Genomic DNA, 11,274 nt, shown 5'->3' on the forward strand with positions numbered 1-11,274 from the left:
TCTTGCAGATACCGAAAATTGCATCGCAGCGCAGCGCGTGCCGTCAGTTAAAAAAAAAAAAAAAAAAAAAACAACGTTAGCTCATCGAAGGTGGCAAAGTGGGCGGGGGGCGGTGGTGCGGGTGGTACAGTGGGTGGCGGTGGGTGGCGTTGGTTGGTGATGGGCTTCTCTGTTGTTTTTGTTAATTACACGGCAACAGCAGCCGGTTGCTGGTTGCGCATGCGCCTCAAATTTGTTGCATTTACGCGAGATATTTATTATGATTTCGCCGAGGTTTTTGCGCCGTTTTATTTTTTTCTCTTTTGTATTTTGTTTGTTTTTTGAATGCGGCAATTGGAAAATGGAAATTGAAGAGGAAGATTGCATGATGCACCACTAGATGCGGTTGTTTGGTCGCTGCATTTGGCAACTCTGCCCATTTTATAATCTCTGATATACATTTCATTCTAATTGGAAGCTTGTTCGGTATATTGTCTAGCAGGCTGCGAATTAATGATTTCAATTCAAAGTACCCCGGTTGGCAGATTTAGTTTTCTCGACAAACACTTTTACTGGGTCGTGTGATACGAGTCGACCTTTACGCCTGAGTCGAGATGTCAAAGCAAAACGTTGAGAAAGACCAAAAGCAGTGCCTTCGTTGCTTGCACTGCATGAAAGTGATCCGATGTTCCCGTTTTGATACCAGTGCACTACTGCGTCACATCGAAGAGGAGCATCCAGATTTACTCGCAGTGGCTAGTACCAAGATTAGAAATACTTACAAACTCACCTCGGATCGGAGCAGCGGCGAAAGCCTGTCGCATATCAGAAAGCAATCGAGTCTATCCGATATCGAACTTAATGCAGCAGATTCCGATCGTTGTAAGTTGATAATGCAACAAGAATATTTACCTAATGTATATGATGCACAGGTAAGAACAAAAGGAGGATCTCTAGCGATAACCCTGTCAAAAATTCATCGACTGCCAAGTGCAATGTGGACTATTCAGGTCCAGCCTCTAAGGATTATCCGTGCTCAAAAGCCAAGAACACTCCGAAGATCAACAAACCATCAGTTCCGTGTCCACAGGACGACATGGAGGCCTTTCGAAAGATGGCCTATAAATCCTCCGTTAGGCGATGGAGTGCCGTTGACGGCAGTCTTTTTTGCCCCTCTTGCGGTTATAAGAAGCGTCCAGTAATCAAATGCGACTCGGATTTAAATTCCGGATGGTGCTCATGGCCCTTTTGCTTTCTGCCTTGTTTGATATCCTCGGGTAATGGAGAGTACCTATACTGCTGCCACTGCAACACATTTTTAGGCGTCTACAATCGCGAGAAAAATAGTGTTAGGCCCAACAAACAGTATGCCTAAAATCACAATTTTAAAATGAGGTTTTATAGCGAGTATTTCCCATTTCACAGTCTTTCAAAATTGTTTGTTTACATTTGCGTTTCAACACAATCACAATCCCCAGACAAGGCTCTTTGAATATAAATTCGACAACCATTGGCATTACAAAACACCATTGCAACGCTCTATAGATTTATTTTAAAAATTGATGTTTGCATGCCCAAAATAAATACTTCTTTTAGTGTATTATTTTCTTTTCCATTCTACTAAAATGTCTTCCAATAAAAAATCAGTTGTTATTTGAATAAGTATATTACAAATTTGCTAATATGCACGGTTTGTGGGCATTGTACAACTATTTTCCTGGAAGACCCCACTAAGGAATCCCCAAAAACTCTGTAGATTCCCAGGTCGTATTTTGGCCCTAGCAAATACAACGTGACATGCAGAGCAGATCTCGAACGTGGTGTTGTGACAGATATGAGCAATTAAGTGAATGGTGTTTCTCGCTTTTTGTTGGTACACCTGGGCCACCCTGGTCAGCGAAGTAAAATGAAATTGGTGGGGAAAGATGGAAGCAGAGGGCTAACGGAAACTGCTGACCACTTATCCAGTTCGGTCAGCTTTCATCTAAGTCGCAGCACCGTATCTTTTATGGCAATAAAACATATTACGAGTTGTTAGCTGCTGGTGTTTCTTCGTCACTTGGATTTTGTTTCTCATTTTGTGTTTTCTCGTTTCTTGGGCGCAGTTAAAACGACACTCGTCTCGGGGTCAAAAGGTGCTGAGAACGAGCCGCCAAATGATGCTGAAATTGTGGAAAACCGAAACTGGCTGGTGTGTTGAAATACATATGTATTTCGGACATTTGGTTCAGATCACCGAGCAGCCAAGTACTTTCCCAACGAAATCTTCGAGTAGGCGCCCTGAGAAAGTTTCAAGGCAATGGTTTTAAAGGATAAGGGGACAGCACATTTGACTAATTGGTCAGGCAGCTGATCACAGATCGTCTATATCTTTCCAAAGACAATTGATCGAAGCAGGGTGAGGTTAGGGATTTTAACACGCAGACGAGTGGCCAAAAGAAAAATCATTCTCATCATCATCATCCCGTTTTGGGATGCTGCTCTACTTACGCCCCGGGGTCTGATCTGTCACCTTTAGCAGGAAAGTGGGAAACAAGAAAATGGAAAGGGGTTTGCGACGTATGCGAGGAATGGGGTTGTGAACCCATAAATCAACAACGGTTGATGAGCAGAAACCAGTTTGGTGACTTAACCCTTTTTTTTCTACTTATTTTCCTTGGACAACATCCTGTTTCGTTGCGCTAGATACGTTTACCCTTTCCCCTTTTGATCCGCTGACCAATGTCCAATGGGCACACGAAAATCTTGAACTTTCGAGCCCAAAAACCAATTGAATTTCCGAACTTCCGATGTGATGTGATCTCTTTCGACCCAAAGAGGGGTCCATGTCAATTTCATTAAAAATGTCCGAGAATGTTCTTTGATCTTTCAACTCTCGGAATATCGGGATGCTAAGGGTTGGGCCATTTCCCCAGGGGGTTGCAGAGGTTAGACCAAAGGGCCATTTTTGGGTTAGAAAATGTCAGTTTTTGCACTCCATTATGGAAGCTGTAAAGGAGTCATTGCAGAAGTGTGGACCAATGGAAACTCTTTATTATAGGGAGAGAAATATTAGTCAAAATCTGTGCTTGTTTACATTGTCCTATTTTTGGCTTTAAGAATAAAGGCTTAGTTTTTTGAGATCAGTGCAATTTAGTTTCAATCAAGTATTTTCAATGCTCTAAATTTTTTTATTGTTCGAAATTCCGAACCGACCGTTGGTCATTCTTCGCCGAACTTCTGATAATCCTTGACCGAAGCTTGCCCTGCTTTAATTTGGCCTGCCATTCATCGGACACGTCCAGGACATTCAACTAAATAAAAGATGTACAAAAAGTGAAAAACAAAACAAAGGCGGCTACAAAAAACGGCGAAAACCGTTACGCCTTGGCACAATGCCCAAGGGTCCTGCCAGCTTGTCCTTTTCCATTTTCCCTATCCCGATCTCGTTTCTTGCGCGCCTGCAACACCAGTCACTGACCTCATTTCGATCGGGTTCGGTAGGTCCTTCGTCCTTGTCTTGGGATATTTCCAGCTCAGCTGAAAGCGAAACAGAAACAACTTGCAATTAAGGCTGCTAAATGCCCCGAGTATCGAGGGGCCAGGACATTTTAAAAACAGGGAAAGGATCGGGAGATGGTCGAAAGCGCCTTAAAAGGGGAGTATCTTTAAAGAAATATATACATTTTTGCTTATAGAAATAAAAGCGAAAATACTTATGAAATGGCTTGCCAATATTCTATTGTGATCTAGAACCTTAAAGCCTTATCACCTTGTCTATTTTTGCGGCCTGGGAAATCTTGCAGTAATAAAGCCAGCTAATCCCATCAATAAGATATTTCGCTTGCCCTCAAAAAGAGCCAGAGATAAATCGCCGCTAGATCAAACTCTCATTAACCCAGAAAAGGTGCGGCTGCGGATCCATAAATTATCATTTTAACGGCCAAGGAGCAAGGGTCGCCAAAAGCCAGAAGCAATAAGGAGAAGTAAAAAAGTGACTGCGTCATAAAACAAATTCCTAATCAAGGGATTCCGGATCAAATTGTAATACGCATGTTGACCGCTCCGAAAACGGGATGACCAAGATCTCGGTGGACTGGTCAGCTAAATGAAATATGAGTTCAAAGGGGCTCGGAATGAGAAAAAATGGGAGGAGGGAGGATCGCCTGGTCAAGCGTGTGATGCATAAGGATGTGAGAATATATATATATAAATATATATGTCTTGGCGATGGCAATTTCACAGTGGTCCGGCCCAAATCAAGATCATTGACCAAGAAGGACCAACCCAACTAATATTTAAATGAGGTCGCCGTTTTTTCTGGGCCCGAGGGCCCGTAAATTGAGGAAACTGCTGATGATGACTACTGCTGACCAACTGCAATTTCACAAGGCCAAAGGGGACAAGGGGAAGGGTCGGGATCAGAAGCGGGATCATCGGAAGGGAGAGGGATCGCTAGGGGAACCACGGGGTGAGTAACGAGCACGAACTCATTACAATGGGAGCAAAAAGCAAACTGGAATTGGGTAGGGATGCAAAGAAAAGTGCAGTGTCCCACCTTAAGACGACCGCCGAAATGAGACCAAAGACCATAGACCCACAGACCCAGGAGCAACAACCCCTTCTTGGTCTTAAAACTGGACAATGGTCAGCTACCGGCTACTTAATGTCCCTTTGCCGGACCAAGCTCATTTGCATTTTTCTCGCGATCTCTCCCGTCCATTTATTTATTTGTTTAATTTCATTTGCTCGCTGGGAACTTTCCTCGACCGTTGGTCACTCCTGGCCCCTGGCCCCTTTGTTCCACCTATGTACATATATCTATATAGACGTGGTCCATTGTATAGAGACCGTCGTGTATTGTTTTCCTATGTCATGTCCGACAAGAAGTGCAAACTAAGAGGAACTAGGAATCGGAAATCTGGAAGCGGGTACGGAACCCTAAGCCGAAGGGGCCAACAAAGCTTTCTCGGGGACAAACTCGTTTATGTCCGCTTGGGTTCAAGTGAGACATATGTATATACATATATATAACACTCATTTTGCGGCAATTATTTGGTACATAACAGCTGTGATCCCCGATCCCAGATCAAGTCACTAATTATATGCCTCGATTTAGAGACAACTTTTGGGCGGGAACCACAGTAATGGAGATGTGAAAAGCTTTTTATTGCAACAATATATCTATTGTGGTTTTTAAATGTCTATAGAATAATCTTAAAATATTATTTATATCAAAAAAAAAATGGTTACAAGATATTTGGCCCAATGTAAATACCATTTTTGACCTTCCCCGTGAGCTAACATTATTCATGTTCATTATTTCAATTGATAAATCAGCGCACATTCATCATGGCAGATGGCATATTGATGTGACCTTTTGGGTCCCATTTGGTGACCTGTGGAGTGAAGTTCAGCCAGTTAATTACTTAATTTCATGCACTTTATGCCCCGAAAGCCAAGCCCAGGCCAACATCCACCCTCAATGAAGAGTGAGGTTGAAAATTCCCAACCCAAAAACCCGAGACCAGAAACTAGAAATGCTGAAGAGTCAACAACTCATCATGGGGATGTGGAAATGCGTATTTCATTCTGTGGGTTGATGCGGCGCTTAATCGTGACTTTTAACGCACATCCGTCCACAGAGGATGGGCAGCAAGGTGAGGTTAAAGGTTATAGGGTGTGGTGCTCGACCAGAAACCAAAAATCCCCCACCCACGCCCAGCGGGAAAGCAGATGCTTTTTGGTGGTCGTAATCCCAGAGGTTCTGGTATTTTCGATGGCAGACGTCAAATATTGCATTTAGCCCGCTTCGTTTTTATTTTGGGACGTTTTTTTATTCAGAACAGACTTCTGACATTTGGCCAAGCGAACCAGAGAAAAAATGCATCAAATCCTGCACAGGGCACAGGATTAACACAGAAAGAAACTTTTCCAAAAACACTTTGAAACTACTAAAATATATGTGTGGTTATTATTAAACGAGAAATCTTATTTTTTACTCTGCAGGAGATAACAAACAAAAATGAGGTGCATTTTACTTGTACCACATATCCGTATTTCCTTCCGCCCAGGAAACACTTTTCCTGCTTTTCATGCTTTAGTTTCGTTTTCCTTCTTTTCTTTACGCTAGACAGACTTTTCGGCCAGCTCCATAAATATATATTAAATTCAAACAATTTATGCACTAGACACGAAGAGTCTGCCAATTTGAGTACCCAGATCTCTGTTTAACTTCGAGTAGTATGTCTTAGTATGTCTGCGGTATATGTACATATGTGCAGCCTTAAGTTGAGGAGTACTTGGATATTGGTGCAAAAATGTACATATAAATACATTTCAAAGCCTTACCTGTTTAATCAATTATGTGTAAATAAAGACGAGATACAAATTAAAATCTGAAAAAAGGCAAACGCAACGAAATCGAAAATGAAACCGATGCAATTATCACGTGCAAGCCATGAAACTGGTACAAAGCAAAAGGCCGACAAATGAGGAGATGAGGGAGAATAATTGGGTAAAGAAGTGAGCAAAAGTAAATAAAAAGTAAAAGGCTATATACACTTGAAAGACGACAGAAAATGAGCTAATTGTTGCAGTAGTATAATTCTTATTGCAAAGTGTAACTTCTATAGCATTTGGCATTATCCTTGTATTCTTATCCAAATAATAATTAGGCAACGTTTTTATTACAATTTCATATTTTATTTCATGTTTATTACGCGCTTAAGACCACAAATAGCCGAAATGCTTCTTTGAACAACTCCCTGGAAAAACATGTACAAATTTCAGGTGATAATCCACCCACATTTGCATGTGGATTCAAATGACAACGCTTACGCTTCAGATAAGCAAGGTTTCCCGGCATTTTCCCACGCCCAGAAAACGCTTATCACCAAAGCTTTTCATGGGACCCGCATGGGTCTCCAAAAAAATACAAGAGAGAACGCTATAGTCGAGTTCCCCGACTATCTGATACCCGTTACTCAGATAGTGAAAGTGCGAAGGAGAATCTTCAACACTGACAGTTTTTGCCGGTTTGTGGGCGTTAGAGTGGGCGTGGCAAAAAGTTTTTTGGCAAATCGATAGAAATTTACAAGACTAATACAAAAATGGTTTTTCCATTATTAAAACATTTTTCAAAAGTGTGAGCGTGGCAGTTTTGGGCGGTTTGTGGGCGTTAGAGTGGGCGTGACAGCATGCGCTGCGTCTATGTCCCTGGAGTCTGTATGCCTAATTTCTAGCTTTTGTAGTTCCTGAGATCTCGACGTTCATACGGACGGACAGACGAACAGACGGACTGACAGACGGACATGGCCAAATCGACTCGGCTATTGATCCTGATCAAAAATATATATACTTTTTATGGTCGGAAACGCTTCCTTCTGCCTGTTACATACTTTTCAACGAATCTAGTATACCCTTTTACTCTACGAGTAACGGGTATAATTACAAAATAAAAGCAAACCCCAAAGATCCCAAGCAGTTCCCAAATGGGAGCCAGTGGCTCTTTCTCCGCCTCGGTCTTCTGATAAGAAGGTCTATATCTTTTGCCATATGGGCCGGACTTGGTTTGGATTGCTTTCCCGCCATTTGCTCAGCGGACCGAAGACAGCCGCCCAAGAGCAAGACAGTTGTGCGCCCCAGGTGGAAATGGGAATGTAAGTGGGAATGGGAATCGAAATGGAAGGAGGTCCCTCGATAAGGCGTGGATATTTAGGAAACGGAGGAACGGGGAATTGTCGTGTGTCGTTTGTCGTTGCTCTTGTAACGGCTGCCACACTCGCGGAAAATCGAGCACTTATAGAGTTTGTAAGAAAAAATCAATATGAAATTAGGCATAATTTAATAGTACTTTATATTATTCTTCGTTTGCGGCAAATGAAACTTGGGCGACTTTATCGATTGCCAACCGCTTTTAATGGAATATTCCTTGCAGTGAAATGAGAAGACTTTGAAATTTTTTTCCGTGGGTAAAGGCACGCCGAGGATCACAGTCCTCAGGACTTACTCCTCCAGCTGACGCTATAGTTATTATAGTTACACGCTGGCACGGTCGAGATTAGAAGGACTCACAAGGAATCCCAAATCAACTGAGTCGCTCGAGCGTTGCCCACAAACCTCTGGAAAAGGAGGGAAAAACGGAGAAAAAAAAAAAATATGTAAAAGGAGAAGGACGAGGCGGAAGCCAAGGAAATTACGGAACCCTGACAAAATGACCAGCTGCCATAACACATAATTCCGCATTCGTCACAATCTTGATAGTGGAATGTCAACTTAAGAACTTGACCATATTACAAGTGGGTCGCATCCAAGGGGCAGTTGTGGAACTTCTTCTTCGATTCGAGGCTTCCTAAGCTGATTAAGCCAGGACGAGAAGCCATGTCCTTGTCTTCCCGCTAAGAATAATTATCAATTTGAATGGTGGCAATATGTTTTCATAACTCTACTGATTATCCCAAAGAGCGACTTGGCCTTTTTAAATTAGTTTGTCAGTTAAGATTAGCAAATACGAAACAAGCATTTGGAATGTAAAATAACAAATAGTATAGCCAATTTAAAGAATGCAGTCTCCCAAGTTTGGAAAACCAGTCGGTCGTGAACTTATCAGAGACATCAAGAACTTCTGTTGGCAGCAGCTGTACCCAGAGCCTTAAGACTTGGCCTGGCCACCATCTGTACTGCATAGATGGCCAACAGGGAGAAGCGGGAATGCGTTCGCGTTCAGGTTTAGGAGGTAAAAAAATGTCATGTGGGTTCGCCCTTCGACTGAGCAGGGGCACGTGCCCTCTCAAGCGCGAAGTGTAACTGCAACTGCAACAGTCGAGATGCCCCCGACTTTGGACTTGATCTTCTCGGGCGCCCTTCCCCTTTTTTCTGTTTTTCGTTTTCCACTGCTCATCTGAAGTATCTGCTGGGTATCTGTAGTATCCAAGTATCTTCTCGTATCTAGCCATCTCTATCTTCTTGTGTGCGCTTCCGGCGCTGCGGTTGAGTGTGCTCTACCTTAATGGTATATATCTCTCCCTGTGCCATCATCAACATCAACATCATCATGATCTTTTCTTTAATTGCTTTTGTACTGTCCTGGCTCTTTGGCATTCCCGCAGGTTTTTCCTTATTTTCTTCAGGGCCCTCTTCTTTATATTACAATGGTAGCCGCTATAAGGCACACTAAGTTGTATATATGGGGTTGACTTCTGCTGCATTTATTTTTTCCTTCGCTCTTGTTTTTTCCTATTAAAACGTCCCCGGCATTGCAGCTAAATTAGATTAAGCAGTCATGCACATGTCTTCCCTTCTTACCGGACCCTATCTGAAAATAACTATATAGATATATATGCCTTACCTTTAATTTTCCTGCCCCCTTGAGAGTCAGTTGCGAGGTTCTGGGATGCTAGAATGGGAGTCAGAACACCAGGACCTGACTTGACTTACATGGTTTTGGTGGGACAGTTTTGGTTATTTCATTGACAGATGCGGGAAAGGTGATTCGTAAGCTGTTTGCTTACTTTAGAATTAAGAACTTGCACTGGGGTCAATTGATGACGCCGAAACGTCTGTTTAAATTGCGCGTAAGACTTTTATAAATTAGAGTGAGTCACTTTGGCCGCAGCGAAGCCTTCCGTTCAGCTGCTTCGTTTGTGCCCCTGCACCAAAAAAAGATGCTGCTCATTCTGCTGCAGTTGCAACTGCTCGGGCACTCGGCAACCTTGGCAACTGCCGCGATATCCTGATGCTGCAGCACATAGCGGTCAACAGGTAGCGATCGTTGAACCTGTTTCTCTGAAGCGAAACCCCAACCCTCGGTTTTTAATGGGCCGGGACAGGCCGGGCGAACAGGTGCATCCAGGAATCGAGGAGCCGAGGATCCTTGCACGCGCTGCATCCCTGGCACACATGATCGCAACTCGTAAATAAACGAAAACCGAGGGGCACGTGCCGCTCAATGTGCAAGAATCAAGGATCTCCCCCTTTGTCAATTCTATCTGCAACTGCAACACATCATCGGCAACGTCATTGTCCTCCTGCAGGATCTTTTCCCGTTTCTGTTTTTGTATTTCTTCAGTTCCCTCTTTTCCAACAACGATGATGAGTCCATCCACTCCTCTTTCTTTTTTCTTAGTGCAAGCTGCATTTCTGCGGTTTCTTGGCTCGTGCCTTTGTCCAAAAACCGTCCTACTTTGACTCCAAATTGGGCCAGCACTGGGGGAAAAAATAAAACATAGCTATATTAAACGCCTTTCAGCGAAATAAACAATTCTGCATGTGAATTCCAAAATAATTGTCTTTTTTTATCAATAAATTATAAACATATATATATTGATGTTAATATATATTTTCTTTCTGGTTTTAGGGTAAAATTCCAATTGGCCTTCGATGTATTAATACTTAGTAAGGTAAGTGTCTTTAAATGTTGGTTTCTATTTTATGGCAAGGATATTTAATACAAGGAGACTAAATTGAAAATGAATCAAAAATGTATTGAGATTTTCACTGTGCACGGGCAGCTGAGATCGGGCTTAATAATTATTAACTTGGGGATCGGCTTAACCGCAGCATCCCTCGAAAAAGGACAGCTGAAATAAGCTGGCTGTCTGGCTGTCTGGCTCCACTTCATCATCGCCTCGTGCCAATGGCCCAATTAGGCAACCAATTATTACTAAATGGGCGCACCTTTCTCCTCCAACCCTCGTGGGTCGTCGATTGTTTTATGGGCACTTTGAAGTTAAAAGCGGAGGGTTCCAGCACGCCCACAATCGGACAAATCATTGCGTAACTAGGTCTCGAGGATCCCGATTCTCCTGCCCATCCCAGGGCACTAAAAAAGGGATCATCAGCCAAAACATCTGTCTTGGCAATCTGTTGTTGACCCACCGCGTCTCACACCTTGACAGGAGTTTGTGTCAAAAAAGAGTGGGAAGTGAGAAATACATTGAAGAAAATGGGATCGAACTGCATATTTTTGCCTTTACACCATCAACATTCACTTTAACCTAAGTTTTTGGTTTTTTCTTTATTTTTTTCCGTGTGCTACATATCATTTAACGACTGAAAGAGATATGAACTAGAAAGGACGGGGCACTAAGTATCCATAAATCAGTAGGGCCAAAAGACAACAGCTGCTTTCCTTTTTTAGGATCAAAAGATCAAGGATCTCAATTTAATTTAATTTAATAAAAATACTAGAAACCAGAAATGAAGTTGCGAAAGTCGCACGATATCAATAACGCAACCCCTCGCAGTGGCCCAAAAAATCGAACCTCCCTCCTTTCAAAGAAAACAAAGAATCGTGAGAAAAACAAAGCAAATCGG

General features: G+C 42.6%; 1 protein-coding gene across 2 annotated transcripts; it reads left to right on the plus strand.

Moving 5' to 3' along the window:
• Window positions 1-496: 496 nt before the first annotated feature.
• On the plus strand, window positions 497-1,579 carry LOC6524225. Of its 2 annotated transcripts, none has more exons than XM_002100052.3 (2): window positions 497-861; window positions 912-1,579. In XM_002100052.3, exons 1-2 carry the CDS (start codon window positions 594-596, stop codon window positions 1,352-1,354), a joined length of 711 nt encoding a protein of 236 aa, XP_002100088.1. In that variant the 5' UTR covers window positions 497-593; the 3' UTR covers window positions 1,355-1,579. The 2 variants fall into 2 exon arrangements, with proteins under 2 accessions (XP_002100088.1, XP_015045563.1); XM_015190077.3 differs by having other exon boundaries at window positions 497-858.
• The last annotated feature ends 9,695 nt before the right edge of the window (window positions 1,580-11,274 follow it).

This window comes from Drosophila yakuba, chromosome X (assembly GCF_016746365.2).
Source record: "Drosophila yakuba strain Tai18E2 chromosome X, Prin_Dyak_Tai18E2_2.1, whole genome shotgun sequence".
NCBI classification, from domain to species: domain Eukaryota; kingdom Metazoa; phylum Arthropoda; class Insecta; order Diptera; family Drosophilidae; genus Drosophila; species Drosophila yakuba.